This window comes from Apteryx mantelli, chromosome 1 (assembly GCF_036417845.1).
Source record: "Apteryx mantelli isolate bAptMan1 chromosome 1, bAptMan1.hap1, whole genome shotgun sequence".
NCBI lineage: Eukaryota > Metazoa > Chordata > Aves > Apterygiformes > Apterygidae > Apteryx > Apteryx mantelli.
The window spans coordinates 68,222,910-68,241,041 of NC_089978.1; the positions used below are offsets into that span (position 1 = coordinate 68,222,910).

The following is an 18,132-nucleotide window of genomic DNA, read 5'->3' on the forward strand; positions in this document are numbered from 1 at the left end:
TTATTCCAAAGCCTTTAGGCATGAGCTCAACAGTAAGCATTGAATGGCATGGCCCGAGTTTCAAGTCAAACATGTGCTTCAAAAATGAGCATATTGCACAGATCTGTGTATAATTGTAATCTGTGTAAATTCAAGTAATCTGTGTGCAGATTACTGGGTGCAAGTGGGCTCTGAACTGAAAAGGATCATGAGGTTACTGAGTCAATCCTATTTACCAGAGCACTTCAAGATGCTGCTTCTTACTGAAAGCTATATTTTTACCAAACATGAAATATGCCTACTAACCTGTTTGGTCCATGAGCTGTTAAAAACATATTTGAGGTTTGTTTAATAACAAAGAATGTAAATTTTCTATTCTTCCTGCATTGCAAATAAATCTAGAAATACACAAGATCAGGCTTTAGAAAAAGGAAAAAAATGGGAACAGAATAGACTGGATAAACCTAGGCTGAAAGCTGAGGTCACTGATGAATGATTCATGGCTAATAGGTTGCCTGGATGATCCTCTAATATTGTTCCCCACATGAAGGTTAATAACTGAGCCTGAGAGCAGAGTCTGCGATCACCTGGAATAATTTTCCATAGGTCAGTGTAACTTAGGGAACATGGTTGAAAAAGTCGTATGACACTGAGAATTAGGTTTTAAATTTGAAATACAGCTTTCTCAGTAGTCCAACTCTTGTAATCATTTGGTACTTTTAATGAAATGCTTTTTTAAAATGTGTCAATATCATTTCAGTAACTATTGCAATATAAATGTAAAATAGCTACATTTTTTGCATTTATATCGCCATAATTACTGCAGCACATATAAAATTAAAACATCAACAATACACACATGCACACATATAAATACAATGTTTAACATCCTGCAATTTTTAACTGAAAGAAGTGTATTTTGTAAATTTTATAAATTTTAAGGTTTAAGGTAATTTAATAAAAGGCTAAGATATTAATTTCATTTTCTTTATATTGCAGGCTATGTGAAGTACTTAATCTTGATCCTAGGCATGTCCTGATTGCAGAAGTAATCTTCACAAATATTGGAGGGGCTGCCACGGCTGTTGGGGATCCCCCAAATGTGATTATTGTTTCAAAGCAGGAGCTGAGGAAGGAGGTATGTATAGCATTGTAAGCTGTTTTGCTACTAAAATTAAATACAGATGTGATTTATGCAATGTGACATCTTTATTTCCCCCAGACATCCATATAAACACAACACAATCCACTTGTTCTGCCACACTATTTCTTCCTCAGTAGGACAATCAGACAGAACAGAGTGATTTTGGGGGGGGAAGGGGGGAAACTGTGATGAAAAATAGACTTTATGATATGGACTGAGAATAATTGTTTTCTTTTCTTTATTTTGGGGGCTTTGCTTGCCAATGGTAAAATGAAGAAAGAAGCAAAGCAAAGGCGGGGTATGAACAGAGGGTAGCAAAGTGAAAAAAGAGAAACAGATGTGAAAAGAAAGATGAAAATCCAAGCTTCTTTTTTACAATGGTTCTTCTCCCAAAATTTAAATATACTGAGAACATTCATTCCTTTTTAGAGCTTATAAGACAGAACTAACTGTGGACGTTTTTGGAGCGTTCGCACGCACACAGACCGCAGGAGGTGGCACGCGCACAGCGAGACATGGCATTGCTTTCTGTGGCACCTGTCACACACAACTCAGATGCCAGCTGAGACCTTGTCATTTGACAGGCGTCCACCTGGACGGAGGGGGAGAGGAGAACAGCGGCTCCTCCCGTGTAGCACAGGCCTCAGCTGGCTCTTAGCTCCTGCCAACATTTTGGTAGCCCCAGAGCATAATGAGACAAATTTAAATTCCTGTTCTTGGCTGTCCTATTGAAGAACCAAATTGCTTCATTTTGCTGGCTGGCTTGTGCCAAAGGGGAGGCTCCAGTGCCTGGTGCCGGGCTGAACAGCGGTACTCCCGAGCCCTGAGAGCTGATGTTTCGGAGCCCTGCTGCCCCTCCCACCTGCATTCAGGTGGGTAGAGCAGCCGCCTGCAGACTCCCTCCTTCTCCATGCTGGATTCGGGGGAGAGCTGCCACTTGCACCATTTTCCCATGCTTTTTCTGTGATGCTCGTCACTGAACAGGAGGGCTGCTTCTGGGCGCCTGGCAAGTCCCCTCCCACCGCGCTTCCCTCGGGGGCCTTTTGTGCGTCACCAGTCTCCGATGCTCTGGGGAGGTTGGGGGGCTCTGCCCAGGCAGTGAGCAGCAGCCCCTCCTGGCACAGCGAGCGCTGCTGTCCTCCTGCCCTTTCGCAGGGCTGTGCCAGCAACCATTGGCAAGGCAGCACGTGCAGCGGTGTAATGGGCTAGCCTGCAAGGATGCCGCACGCGTGTTTTCCGTTTTGGCCGGGTTTTATGAATCCCAAATGGTTCCTCAAAAAATGCCATGAATAACTTTAAAGAAACTCAATGTAGTGTACAGATTAGTGCAAAAATAGCTGTGCAAATGTAATATAAAATATAAATAAATATGCAAAAATATAAATATAAATGTAATAGCTGGGAAATGTAATATAAAATTCTAGATTTTTTTAATTGGAGACAATTATGTTACTATTGTGCCAAAAAAGGATCTCTCTTAACTAACCAAATATTCTCAAAGGGAATTAAGTACTGTCCAGTTAGTAAAATGTCTTTGAAAGTTCATAGTATAAATACTATTAAATGTTTACTTTCAAAATATTTGAAAGGTGCTACTGTAACAGTTTAGTTGGATGATGACTTTGGTGACTGTAATATTCCTGGGTGATGGTTTTGATAGTTGAATTTTACATTTTTGAATATAAAATCTATGCAACTATTTCAACCTTCTTTTCAAAAGAGAATAATTAGCACCTACCACATAGGTCATTTTCCTAAATACTCAGAAAATCGTCATCTCTGTAGAACCTTTAGAAGTGAGTATAAACAAGGGAAGCAATTAAGCAATCAAATTGAAAGAAAATAATTTTACAGTTTTCTTGAATGAGATGCTGATAATTTTAGGAGGACTCAGATGTATAAATACTCTAGCAAATATGACATTTTAGCAAATTCACTATTTGAAACAAGCATAACAAGTTTCCAAACATTTTCAGTCTTTGGATTCTTTTCGTATCTCTGTTGCATCAATGGGAAAAAGATGTAAGCAAATAGATCAAATCCAACACAGTGCCACACGACTTGTACTTTTTCATTCCTATGGTCTCATCTCTTATATCTATGTATGTAAATAAAAGACAGTCAAAGACATATCCTTGGCTCTGAAGCTAAGTGGCACAGTCTGGCTTATGTCCTCACTACTTAGGGTTCACCCCCTCTAAAGTAGATTTGCATTGGAGGGAGCTAGCTGGAGGAGCTGGATAAAGCCAAGGGTGAAGGCAGGGAGAAGGCTTGTACGTTTGCCCTCTTACAGTCTACACTGTTGAACCAACAGCTCACTTCCTAGTTTTGTCCACCTGCTCTAGGGACCACTCTTTTATTCAAAAGAAACATAGCCAGTCTTGCCTTATTTCTGAGACTAGATCTGGCAGTAGCTGCTGTGAGGAAGCTTTATCTGATCAAACCCAAATTTGTGTTTGAAATGTATGGAAAGTCTATGCTATATTTGTACCAAGCAAAATTTATTCTTTTTTTGTTTTCCACTTTAAAATATTTCAGAGCTAAAAATTCTTGAATGTAAGCAATTATTTTAATAGCTTTCTGGAAACAGCACTACATGTGTTATTGTATACTATCACTATGTTTCCTACCGAAAATAGCTGTTTTTTCCTCTTTTTAGTATTATGGACATGCTTTTCCCATTCTAGAGAATTTTCCTAGTTGATATTTTCATTGAAATTCTTTTCTGTATCACCTTACATTTCTTTTTCAGTACTATTTACATACAACTAAGTACAGGAGTGTTTGGACAACTGCCTCTGTAGGAGCCTGATAGCGTATAGCACTGTGAAGATGTTAGGTTTTCCTATTTTAGCAGGTTCCATCAGAAGGCAAATCTTATCAGTCTTCCTGAACTTCACTGTTGTACATTGACCTCTAAAAACAGCCTAATGAGACATTATGCAAGTCTACACTTTCTTGGGAAACCTGTGTTTGTTAAATCAAAACAAAATGAAATGCAGCCATGTTACTTTGGGTGTTATTGGGTTATAGTGTTAGAAATGCTTTACTATTTATTTACGGTAGTGCTGGAGGGATATTTTCTTCCCCAGGTTCTGGGGAAAACTTGTGTCACATTACAAAAAAATTTTGTGAAAGGTTTATTTGAGTAAAAAAGCTTTTTGTTACAGCTTAGTCATTAAAATGTACAGATAAGCTTGTTTATTTGTCTTGAGTTGCAAATAGATGCCAAAAGAATTTTTTCTTTGTAGCAGTGTTTAATTTATAACACCAACATATTCTCTACAATCATGCTTGGAATCAGTGGAACATTTACATAACAGTAGAGGAAGATTTGCTTGTTCTTAGGTTGGAGTAGGAAAATGTCTTACAAAATAGCATTTATGTTGCAATATTAGGCAAGGAAAATGCTGAAAATAAGAGATTTCATTAAGAACAAATGGAAAACTAATTCAGTGAATACAATACTTTGTCCATGTTCTTTACTTTTTATTACCTTCAGAGTATTGTTACTGGGTTGCCATTGTTTTCAAGGTATATTTTTGTCTTGAAGAGGTCTGTACTTTTGACTTTCCATTTTTATATGCACGGTATGGCACATTTGAACTAGTTATTGCTTTCAGAAAGGCTAAACATTAAGGCCTTAATTCTTGGGATCTTTCCAAATATCTAGTCAGATATTTGAAATCAGAAGTCACTTGGGCCCTAAGCTTATAGGCTGTGATTACAGACTCTTTAGAGAAGGGATGGTGAGTAGGTCTCCAGAGCAAAATGATGGAACACAGTGTGTACTAGTGTGTCTTGCTTTAATCTGTCTAGAAGAGGTAATGATAACAGTGAAGACAGTGTTAGCCTGTGCTAGCCCCTGGATTATAGCCTCTTGAGGAACCTTGCTTATGTACTCCGGTTGTTAGTGTATGATAAACTTGTACTGTTGTATCTTTGCGATTATTGCTCCCAGACTTGGGCTACAGTCAACCCCTGTGACAAAGGAAGGGCTGGCAGAGAGGCTACAGAGCAAAACACACTCTGTATTGGTTGAGACCATCTCGTGTGGTCATTTTGGAAGTAACCCTGAGGAAGCTTCATTCAAGTCTCATTTACCATTTAGATTAATTGATAAACAGGGATTAGCTCGATACGTTCCAGAAAAAAACAAATGCATAGAAATGTGATGGGCTTCGGCAGTGCACTGCCCATTTGGCTTTTCAACACATCCTGCATACATCAGATTCAATAGGTGGGCATAGACCATGTGTGTGACATGCTGAGTGGAGCAGAACAGTTTTGCGAAGGCCCACTGTGCATGTACTGTACATTTTAATTGCACGTGCCCACTAAGGTGGAGGTTCCCAAGTGTGTCAGATTTACTATATATATGCTGCAGTTTATTCACTGTTCTCTGAGGATTTTTGGATATCCAGCAGCCCACTCACAGTTATTCCTGCCATTCAACTGGAATTTACAGGCAAATGAACAGCCATCAGGTTCTTCTGTTGTGCTTTTCAGATGTTTTCAGTCTTCATGCTGAAATTTACCATGATGCAATATTAGTTGGCTATATTTTATGAAAAATCTGGTATGAACAATTTATGAATAAAAGTAGACAACCTTGAAAAATGGAAGAGAGAAAGTACTATATATGATTCTGTAAAGGCATTTCAAGCACTGCCAGATTGTGAAATAGATTCCCGTAATTTACTGGGCTATTTTTGTTGCGTTTGCTGCATACAAGCTCCATAAAATTTTTAATCAATTTGTAAAACTCCTGCTCATTTTGTCAGTGTTTCATTGATTCCTTTTCTCAAGAAATATGAAATCCTAGGTAATGCATACAAAATAAAATCCATGATTTTATGGCTGATTTCACAGACTTTTTCCAACCTCTGCGTGTAGTAATCACTAAAGAATATAGTGCAGGACAAAAAAGGGGTTCATCAGTGTCTCAGATGAGCATTATCCTCATGTAAATGTGTTAGACCACCAGTGCTTTCTGGTTCATTGACTTCATTTGCAGTTACTCCTTCTGAGACAACGTGGACCATAGTCACTTCAACTCAAGTAGAAGGCATGTCTAAGCCAGTGTAGAAACAATAAGTTATTCTAGTTCTTCCTTGTTTTATTACTTTTAAAAATTAAATAAAGGACATTTTGACTAGAAATACAGCATTTTGTTCCCTGAATTGTTGTACTTAACTATAATTTTTGCTTTTTCTTTACTCTAAAATGGCAGATTTATTCTGGAGAAGTTTGAATTACTAGAATTTAATTTCACATCTCCATAAATAGTCAAAAAATTTGCCAGAGACCAGGAAAATGGAACGATAATATTTTAGGAAAACAGTACGACACTTCCTCTCAATATGAAATTGATATATTTGACTTAGCATTTAAAACCACAAACCAGGCAGAAATACCCATTCTCTTTCAGCTTTGGACCTGTAGGCATGGGAGCCTTTAGGCTGTCTTTCTAAAACAAAATCTTTAGATTTTCTTTGTCATCTGGGGAACAGGAGAAATCTAACACAATCAGCATAGCCTCAAGTAAGACATTTGCAGCATAGTATTGTATTTATCTGATGGATTGAAATCTCCTGGAAGAAAAGTATTTCTTGCCTATTGTGCATGCCAATTCTATTTCAGTCTATTGTGTAAGAAAGAGAAAATCTTTATGAAAATGACATTTTGTTGAAGGCAGCAGACATGTGGAGCACTTTAATGTGTTTGTATAATGTTGAATCCTGGCCTCAACAGTGTAGGCAGTCAGTGCAGAGGACTCATGAGGTACAAAGTGTGATCCATAGTCACATAGGGAATGCATGTTGGCTGTGTAGAGATGTTGCATGCCCTAAGCAGGGTGTGGGAAATGGAGCATAAGCAACAGATAAAGTAACTGTGCCACTTCCTTGGGATCCTCCACTGCATCATTTATGTAGGTGGTACAACATAAACCCCCTCTAATGGAGCAGAGGGATCAGGAGAGAGGTTGAGGATCTCCGTCACAGTCATATCTCTGCTGGAGTAACACAGCAGTGCATTGCCCCTTCCAGAGGGGCACTCTTTCCTCCTCATTCCATTCTCTTTACTCTTTTCTGCTTTCCTATTTCGAAAATAGGAATGGTATCCCAAAGTCCTTCAGAAATTGCCAGTTGATAACTAGTTCCCTGACAATATGAGGTGTGAAAGCTGCCTGCCCCATCTCTAAAAGCATAGTGTGTGTGCTGAAGAGCAGCCGGAGCATTGCACAGGGAGCTACATGCCCGGGCCAAAGCATCAGAGCGAGCAGTCAATTGTCACCATGAGTCCTTCTTATAGAGGCACAGAAGTGATGGTACTTGGCAGTCCTTAGCCTTCTGATGGCTACAGGGTCCAAGTCATCCATGGCTAGAGATCATCAGGATCCATTTTCACTTTCACTTACTTTACTTACTGACTCTTGTAGACCACTGCAAGGAGGAAATGGGGAGAAAAGCCAAGAGGAAGGGACTGGAAGAGAATTGAATCCAGCCTTGCACTATCACAGGCAATACTATCATACAAGTCCTTTCCTCAAATAAACACCCTCCATGTTAAAAAACAATTTATTTCAGCTGAATTGGAAAGCTGTTCTGCAATTGCAGCACGGTAGCCTGCTTTCTTTTTTCCCCAAGGATCTCAAAAATAAGAAAGATCAAGGAGATGTTATTATGAAGTTTAACAAGATCCTGAATCTCAGCCCAATTACACTCTTTGAAAGCTTTGAAAGCTCCTGAGTAGGATGCCAGAAAAGAAGTAGACAATTTTTTTCTATTGTGACAATGTCCACAAATCATTCTTAAGACTCATCTAAGTCAGCTCTTATGCCATGAAACTATGTTAATCCTCATTTTTAAGAGTACTGTGATCTTCATCTCCATTCAATTCCTTTCAACTGTCAGTCAAACCTGAGATCTCATTAACCTCAGCATTTTAGTTTGTCTTCCTGATTGATGTGATTTTCCTTTTCGTAGAGAAATCAGTTTTGTGGGTTTGAAGTGGCACATTTCTTGTGCTGTATTTTTGTTTGAGAAGTTTCGGCAATGCAACACTTCAATGAGAGGCATTGTTTCTCTTTGAAATTGGGGTGATATTCAAAATTTAGAGGCAAGCAACTCTGTATATCTGCACTTGTTTGCCATGAGCCACTTCCTGAAGTTTATGTTCTATTAACATATGAAGTGAACATTAATATCTTAAGCTCCAGAGTCTCCAGTGATTCTTCAGGTTCTTATTTCTCTTTTTTATTTCCTGCAGTAGCAATTAGCTTTATATCTGAGTATCTCTACAGAGAATTCCTGTCAGCATATTCTGCCTGATAGCTGGCTTATTCTTTTTTGACAAGGGTACATTGCTGTCAACCTAAGAAAAACTTCACGTGTACCTCACTTTTTAAGACCAGATGGAATGCAAAAGTAATTTTCCTCATTCTGGTAATTCTGGGTTGAATATATTCTGACCAGCTCTAATGACCTTATTGCTCCTCAGCCAGCTGTTTCCCACTCATTCTGTTTTTCAGAGGACAAAGATTTTTCCAGTCAGATTTAGGCATTGTTGTTTTGGCTGGTGTTGCTTCAGTGTTTTTACAGCTCAATTCCTTTCAGCTTCCTAGCTCTCTTCAGCTCATTTTAGAGACCAGAGGAAACTGAATGCTTATTTCTAATACTTTAGAACTTTTTAATGGCACAATCTAATACTTTAGCAACTTCCAAATGAAGGCCAGTTCACTTTGGTTTTCAGGCTTCTTATTTTTCCAGACTCTTGGGTAGCATTCTCTCTTGCTCTCTCTCTTTTTGTTTTTCTTTTTGCCATAATCTTACAGGCAGCCTGTATATAAATTAGACTAACTGTCCACATTAAATGTCTGTAATTAAGGAAATATATAAGGGGGTATTGCAAAAGGAGTGATGCACTTCACTCGTAAGAGGGAAGGAGCACTACGTTTATTGCAGTAAGACAGAGACTTAACAAAGTTCAATCGTAAATAAGAACGATTTAACGAGGTTCGATTGGCAAGGTTCACTCAGTTATTTACTACATGAAGGACAGGGTCAGATCCATGTGCAATGGAGACCCTCCCTTTGAGTCACGAGGTTCAGACTGGACCCCCTTGCTTTCCAGACTTCCCCTCGGAAAAGCCTGGGTGCAGCTGGATCCAATCCTAGTCCCAAACTTGGTCAATGGCTTATGCCTAAAGGGATTATGTGCACAATTAATCAGAGATATAATTCAGCAAAGTTTCTCAAAGTTCACAAAAGTTCAGCATGCTATTAATCACTTACCGAGGATCTGTCACGGATAAGGAATCTCTCAGCCTCGAGGAATAACCTTGAGAGGTGTCCCTGCTCAAGAGGAGGTTCTGCAGTGCAGCCCACTGCCATGCAGGAGAGCTCAAGGGGCTCTGGGCTGCCCCCTCTTTATGCAGGGGGGGAGATGATTGACTCATAGTCATATTTGCATGCTAGATGGGTCTTAGTTGGTGCATGCTCGATTAGCCCCTGTCTACGTGCTGTTTACAGGGAGGTCAGGTTGAGGGGGAGAGAGCACATTGGGGGGTGGGGGTGGGGGAAGGAGCACACCGTCATGGGGGGAAATGCACTTTCTGTATTTTGCGGGCAGGTCTTACAAACACTGACCTTTTGTTTGCAGAATTTTATTTTTTTCTTTCATGGCTATTCATAAATTTCCTAGTTTATGAATACTGATTTCATCCTCCATAAAAATATCTGCTGTAGGTCTGAATCTTGTCTTGATGCCTCTAGTACATATCCAGGCCAATCTTTCTGAGCATTCATAAAACTGATCTGTATAGTTTGTTCTGCAGAGGTGTCAGATGTCTGACTGGCTGACCTATTAAGTGGGCAAACTGAGCAAAAGTATATTATTTTCTTTTATGATAACATGTTTTTCCTCCATATCTTAAAATAAGCTTATTCCAGTTCCTAAAGATTCTTCTTTCTGATCCATAAAAGATATGCAGTATCTGGGTTATAATGAAAAGTCAGTAAATGAACAGGTATGCAGAATTTCAGCTTTTAGTGGCTGGAGAGTAGAAGAGGTAAGGAATCTACTATTAAATAGCAACTCAGTATGATTTTCTTTAGCCCATGTAGCAGAAACCTATATTTTAATTCTAATCCCAGTTCTGCATATTTATGCTTGAGATTTATTTAATTGTGCCTATCTGCAACCTATGGATTTTTTTGCAAAAGAACACTGGATCTGGCTATGAATGTTCTTTATGACTTTAATCAGTGTCTTGTGTCACAAGTATTGTTTTATTATGCCCTACAATGCTATAGAGAAACATTTTTTCCTCTTTTAAATCAGAGACATTTCAGCTGGGACATTTCCACATAAATAATTTTAGTGGGAGAAAATATAGAAGAACACGTGTATTTCAGGTAGCAAGTCCCCAATAGTCTTAACACACAGAAGATAAGTAGCAGCTGATGCTGAATGGAAAGGTGGCCTATAGGTCCTTCTACCGTCCCTGCTACCTATAGGTAGCACACAAATATTTGGTAAAAGACAGGTCATTTTACAACGTAGAAGAGCCACAGAGAGGCTCTGTGATTTTCTAGGGTCTTGAGAAGACAGTGGATGCTTTAGGAATTCAGTTTGGACAACCTGAGTTATCCAATGCTTTGCTCATGCTTTCTTCCAAGCATGACAGAGCTGCTGTGTAGGGATCATCAATTCAGAGGACCTCTGCTGTGAGCATATACGGCAGCTCCTTGCTACCAGAGTACCCTAGACCTGACCCCCCTTAAGTCTGATGATGGACAGACAGCCTCAGAAAATCCCAGCCCAAAGGCTAACCTTGATTCACTGCAGTATATGTGATAGAGAATTATGGAATAATTGAGTTGAAAGGGGCCCCGAAGATCATCTAGTCTAACCTCCTGCTCAAAGCATGGCTAACTTCAAAGTAAGGTCAGGATGTCACTGTTCATTTTTATTATTTAAAGCAATAGCTTTTTAATATAGTCCACTTAACATTTTTGAGAACCCCTCCATGGAAGAATTTTCTTATGCAAACTGTAAAGAAATGTGTCCATCTTTTAAATAGGCAGAAAAATAAACAGACTATTGACATATATTTTTGTTGTAGAAGAATATTAGAGAATTTAGAAGTAATGCCGCTTCTGATAGAATTAATGTAAAAATCCTTGTTGTTGCCAGTTTAAAACAAAAGCTAGTCACTAACATTTAATTATTTCTGTGGTTTAAAGTGATTTAAAATGAATTTAAAATGATCTAAGTGATTAAAGTGAGATTTAATGTTTCAGTTTAGTTTTTTAATGTTTCAGGAACACTGAATGTTTTAGAATAACTCATAATGCTATTTTTGAGTTCTCTGAATTAAATTGAAATGTGTTTGGTCTCCCTGAAACAGACAAATTATAGCATATGCTGCACTTAGAATTTACATTATTGCTTTATATTTATTAATGATTGGTAAAGTATGTATAGTTGATAATTTTCCTTGTAGGTAATATAGGAAAATAACTGATTTTTAATACAGGTTTTCATTTTCATTTCCAGGGATTGGATTTCGCAGCCTTCACAGGGCATATGTTTGTTGGCATTTGCCTTGTTGTTCTGGTCTCCTTTCCTTTTCTCAGACTTCTTTACTGGAACAAAAAACTTTACAATAAGGAGCCAAGTGAAATTGTTGGTGAGTTTGAGCATGGAAACATTTTTTTAAGCACCAAGTTGAACATGTTAAATATAAACTAAATAGTGTCTACTATAATGCTGTCCTCAGATGGAAGTATCTGCTCCCATTCAGTCTCTGAATATTTATTATTTACAAATAATTTAGAGTTGATTTTTAATCATGATTTTTTTCTGACTTTTAGAAATGGATTTTTTCTGGTGCTAAGATGTGTGGTTGACACAGATTATTAAATACTTTACACTATTTGTGGGGATATTTTGCATCATTTATAGCCATAGGCTTGAATCCCACTATATTCTGTATTGCCATTGTTAATGTCTGGTCGAGATACCAAGTCCACAGCTTAGCTTTAGAAATATCCCAAGTTTCCCAGGTTCTTCTGGCAGGTGTAGTGCACTGATGCATCCCCTCGCTGCTCATTTTCTCTGACTGAATCCTATCGGCAGTTCTTTCCCTCTCTGTAGTCAGTGAAGGACATTTCTTCAAGAGAAGAACAACTTTTCAAATTCTTTCCAGCTTGCCTTTGCAATTCTTCCAGCCCTACCTTTCTCTGGTATATAATATCTATGATTCAGTTAGACCCAAGCTATTTTATTTCTCTCTTGGCTTGCTCACCTCAGTAGTTCCTAGAAGCCTTGGTAAAGCTGTTTCCACTAGCCTTTTCAATGTTTGTTAAGTATGTTGCTCCCTTTTCTCTTAGTGCTTTCATGCCTTTCTATTCAGAGGTTTTGAAATCTTCATCATTGAAAGGCTTCTATTTCAGTGGTGAAACTCAATAATAACCCAAAATGTCCACAATCTCTTTATGAGGTAAGAAACGATTCACAAAGTATGACACACCTTGTTTGATTTCATAGCAGGCTTTGTACAAAGGTAACTAAGTAAAATGGTCTCTTTCCCAGGAAAGATGGTTGTTCATTTTTGGCCACTGGACTTGGGATGCAGGCTTTCACTGACCATGCAGCAGATGTTTTAACGTGCTGTATGACATCTCTGAAACAATGTGCATGGGGTCTGCTTAGTAGGGGGAAGACAGCTTTTGATATACTTGGTATAAAAGTCACTGCCATGAGAACCTGGTTGTTTACTTTTTTTTGTGTAGAAGATCTAGGGGGAAAAAAAGTCCTTCACTTGACTGTATGGTGCATATTTGCAGTGTAGTTGCTCAAAGCTGAATGAGTCCTCCTCGGCTTCCTGTGTAACCAGTTGTGATCACAAGGTGGGAAAGGGAGGGTCAGATACCGGAGTAGAGAGACACTCAAGGTTTGTGAGGGGTTAAATAGGGTAGATTTAATAAAGGACTTGCATCCCAAGCTGCACTGAGAGCCCTGGGAACTGTGCAGAAGGGTCACTGATGGAAGGCTGCTGGATGCACGGGTTGGATGCCCAGGCGGGACTCAACTTGTTGTAAGGGCCCACTAGAACTATTTCCTTATCTCAGCTGTGCTAACCTGAAGTAGCTACTGGCTGGGAAGCAGCTAGACATTGTTGACAAAATGGAATATGCATATCTGGCCTTGATGGGAATTCAGTCAGTGTGTAGAGAGCACATTCTGGGGCTGCTATTATGTAAACTGCCAGTCTCTGACTCCTTGCCAGATCTTCCGCAGGTGTTCTCACTGCACCAGTGGAGAAAGACAGGCCCTTTTAAGGCCTGAACAGGTCAGATGTATCACACCCGAATTCTTATTTTCCTCTTTTGACTGTAAAGGGACTAACTCAGTATTAGAGGTCTTCATGGTAGGCACCTAATCTGGGCAAGATGAGTATCACTTGTAGTGATTGGCCTTGTTCTAAAGAAAATTGGCTTTAGGAGCAGGGTCTTATTAGAGACAAAAAGTGCCTGTCCTCTCCTCTGTGGATTATACCATGTCTCTTGAATCTTATCTGTAAGGAAGGTCAGAGGGAGACTCTGCCATTGAGAAAGTTGGATCTTGTGCAGACCCTTGGTTTTGAGGGATGTCAGTGCCCATTCAGTAAAAGGTGAACTCAGCCTATCTATCTGTTCACAACCCTAGGGGCCAAAGTCCTTCTCAACATTAAGAATCAAAGAGTTTTTGAGGTGTTCTAGAGGTGATATTACCTAACTATTTTCTAAGAAAATTAAGGAGAATTTTCCTTCTATATGCATGCTTGGTAGAAGATAGACATTTGCATTGTTGTGCCTCTGTAAAACAGGTAAGGCTTTCTGCACCCTTAGGCATTTGATCCTAAGAGAAAGAGAAATAAAGCAAGGAACTCAGCCCCCAAAATGTCAAGATATTTCCCTGTGACAGTGCAAAATAAGATTTTCAGAAAGTCCATCAAGAATCTTCTTCCCCAATTTTTTGTAGCAGGGGAGATGATGCAAGAAATCTTCCTTACCTGGTAAATAAATCCATTGACTAGGTACTTCTGGCTGAAAGAGAGAAAAGGCTTTATTTTCCAGTAGACAAAATGACCGGACACTTCTGGCTCACCTGTATATACTACATCTGTATCCATTCAAATAGATGGTTATCTTGGGTGCCAAAAATGCCTTTAGAGAAAATGGGTTACTCACTGAAAATTGCAAATGCTAACATGCAGAAAGGGATGCTCTCCTGGCAATGTATATGACTCAAATTTGTCATCTTGAAGTAATTAATGATGAGTTTTGCCTTGTGGGAAGGCATCCTTACTTGAAATAAATATCCATGAAAAAACTATGTATCATGGGCGGGTGAGTGACCTTCCTACTTTTTGGTCAAAGTTACTATTGAAAGAGAGACAAAAATGGTATGAGATAAACATTATTCGCTTCTGAGTTGTCCCAAATAGACTACTTAAATGCATAACCTGAATAGGTAGGCACTTGGCTCATGTTTCAATTGCTCCTTCTCTTCTATATCAAAATGCTAAATACGGAAGAAGTTCCTACCTGTTCTATGCAGGGCTCAAAAATGAAAATCCTTTGTGGAAGAGATCGTCACTGGGAAAGAAATTATCTTTTTGTTGGCGACGAAAGGAACCCTTGCAACCTCCCAGATAAAATGCATTGTAATTATGCATCATTATTAAAAATGATTACTTTTTTTTTGTTGTCTGGAAGTATATTATTAAAATCTTTGGTATTCAGCAATTTTTTGTAACTTTCCAACTTTCTTACTTGAAAAGAATCAATTTGCTTTTATTCATTACTTTTTTTTCTAATAAAAACCATAGCTTCATGGCAATTTTCACGAATAACTGAAGTTATTATATACTTAAATTATCTTTAAAAGTGCCAGCTTGCAAGATGTTCTCAGATAAGTATATCTACACAGTCAGAAAGCTCATTCTGCCAAGTCTGAACAATTTTGCTGCTAACATAATAGCATTATTTTGTGAAGATAATTTTTTAAAAATAGAACTATTATTTTTTTCTTTAGTCTATAACTTTTAAAGCATGTTTTTGATTTTTAGGAAATCAAACACGCATAATCACTTTTGGATTAACTCAAATAGTACAATTTATTCATTGACATAATATTTTTGCTAGTGAAACATCGTACACTTTTAAGAAGCTAGCATATTTACCTCAATTCATCTCCTGGTAATCAGTGGTACTTGCAGCATTGTATGTTTAGATACAGCAGTCTTATAATCAGTATACCATGTGTTCCTTCTCATAATCAGCAGCTCCTCCATAGCTGAGAAGCTAATCAGCTGAGAAGCTGTTCAATTAAATCAAAAGCTAAAGCACTACTTTTTCTATGGAAATTTTCTGTGAAATGGAAAGAGAAAGTGATAAATACAGATTCCATTAGAAGGTAGCTTTAGTAATTTGGATTTACAAAAGAAGTAGAATTTGTTCCAAGGTACTTTAAGGGGTCCTTCTATCTCTAATTGTTGTGATTCTGTGATAACTTGAAATGCATTGTTTGAAGCAGCTGTTTTAATCAACTAAATATCTGCCTTCCCCCAGTCTGTCCCCCGATTAGCAATTAAACAAGTCTTTTTAGGTCATGTGAGAGTTAACTGGTCTGCTAGATTTTCACTGTCTTTTCTGTTGTTTTGGGCTATGTAGATTTCTAAGAATGGATAAGGGCTAATTTTAAGAACAGGTAATACCATTATTCTGATGATATATTGGAAATTTTTCAATACTATGTGTTACCAGTGTCTTTAATTTGTTGATATTTGGACTGAGCTTTAACTGTTGTCCAGTAGAAAAAACACATTTCTCCCCCAGAAATAATATTTACTTTCAGTAGGCATAATATAAAAGAGAAAAGAATCTGAAAAACTCAACCATGAAAGAGATATTCAAATGCCTTTTAAGAATGAAGGGAGATTTTTGAGGATTTTCTGAAATGCAACTTTCAGCTGATAAATATTCAGTGTGGAACTGCAGACTACAACTGCCTGCAGAGGGGGATCTTCAGGCTTTACTCTGCTGTTGAAGTGAGGGGCCCATTCAATTGCTGCAGGAATTATGACCGGAAAGGAGGTTAAAGTCCCTTAAAAAACAGCTTTTTCAGAAGAAAGTATGAGTATTCATATCCCTAGTGAAATGAAGTACAATGTACAAAATTGAAGAACCGCATGAACTTTTGCATAGTTTAATTCTTTCCTTGCAAGCTTTCATTCATTCAGTTAGCCCATTTACCTCCATGTCTGTGTCTGGAGAAGCTGTTAAAGACTGCTGCAATTTCTGTTTCTGTCTGTGTAGCTCTCCTTGCCCAATACAGCTTTCATGAATGTTGCCCAGATACCCTCAAATGTCTCCCTTGGTTCCAGTTCTTTCCCTGTGGTTGACTTCTTTTAGGTGCAGAACTCCCTTTTTTGACCCTGAACTTACCTATGGGAAGGAATAAACTTTCCTGGCTGGAAGGAACCGATTTGGAACTATTCCCTAATGAACATTCCCTCCCTTTGTATGTTTATAATGTATAGCTTACAAAGATGGAGAATAATGTTCAATTCAATATAGTGAGAAAACAATTATGAAGAAACATAATTTTTATATCTTAGGGGTACTGAAGAAACAAAGCTTACCTCTACTGGAAATGTAGGTGTTCTAAGAACAAAGGGCCAACATTTAGAAGAGTGCAAAGACAGTCTACAAAAGAACTTTTGTAAAGCTCTGTCTTTTTGGATAAATAGGGGCTTTTTGTTCTGTTACCTTTTGGGACCTGGGATCTGACTTATTTTATTTATCATTATTTAATACTTAAAAACAAACAGTGGAATTTAACTAAAAGGATAGTAGGATTAGGGTAGTAAGCTGAGAAGGTTAAAAAGATATATATGCTCTTCCCCAAAGGAAAGAGTAAAAAGAAATAATAATATATGAGTGGAAGAGGAATTAAAGTTGCTGTTCCCCCAGGAAACATTTTCTTACTTGAAACCAAAGTTTTTACTTCCCTTAAGGGTTAACAACACATTATTTTACCCCTGGAAAGCATGACAATACACCATTATGTCTCAACTATCAAGCTGTTAAGGTGTGGACCTCAGTGTTTAGGAAGGTCCTTATCACCAGGACAGAAGGTGACATGTGGTACAGTGTTAAGTGTTATTATTGCCATTTTTGCCAAAGGTGAAGAGCTTTATCTTAGTGAAGTGTTTTGGTACCGGCTCTCCGGTTCTCCTGTTTTGCTTGTTCCAATTTGTGATAGTTTTGCCCACTGAAAGAGAAACCTGATGTTAAAGCAGGAGTGGTGATGTCCTGGTGGGGGGTGGGGGGAGCACGTTGTCCCCTCTAGTGTAGCTTATTGTCTGCAGCAGCTGGTAAAACACTGCTGTGGTAGTATGATAGTAGGTATGTAAAGCCTGCAGCAGAAGGAATTGTCTGTTTAATCACAGTAATGTGTACAGTACTTAATATGTAAAAAGCACAGTGCAGATTCCCTCAACACAGAAACCAGAAACCAGATGAGTATGCTAATCTGTTTCCTTCTTCCATGTGGAGCTCTACAACTGCTGCTCTATGAGAAGAAATGGGATAGAAGGCAGGGAAAAATAGGGTACAAAATCAGCCATGAAAAGGTATAAAATGTAGAAAAGGAAAGAAGTAGGGAGGGATAATTAAGGGTTGTCAAACGTGTAACTGATAGCACTATGCTGGCTGCAGGCCCAAGAAGTCCCGGAGTCATTCCTGGACATAGAAGAAGCATCGTTTGAAACAGCTGCTTAAATCAACTAAATATTTGCCTTCCCCCAGCCCCTTGGCATCAGGCCCCTTTTTTGTGAAGCTATCCAAGGGATGACACAGCTAGGATTAAGATCAAGAGAGAAGACAAGATGGAACTGAAAAACTCATTTAACACTTAATGTCTGGTGAATTCAACATTTCTGTGCTGTCTAG

At 38.5% G+C, this 18,132-nt stretch overlaps 1 protein-coding gene across 1 annotated transcript in view; it reads left to right on the forward strand.

The window, feature by feature from the left end:
- The window catches only part of OCA2 (OCA2 melanosomal transmembrane protein), a 192,084-nt gene that overhangs the window by 65,404 nt on the left and 108,548 nt on the right, over positions 1 to 18,132 (forward strand). Inside the window, exons 13-14 of the mRNA XM_013954085.2 lie at positions 979 to 1,117; positions 11,687 to 11,819. Of these exons, the coding sequence (XP_013809539.1) occupies positions 979 to 1,117; positions 11,687 to 11,819 (272 nt within the window). The remainder of the gene's footprint in view (positions 1 to 978; positions 1,118 to 11,686; positions 11,820 to 18,132) is intronic.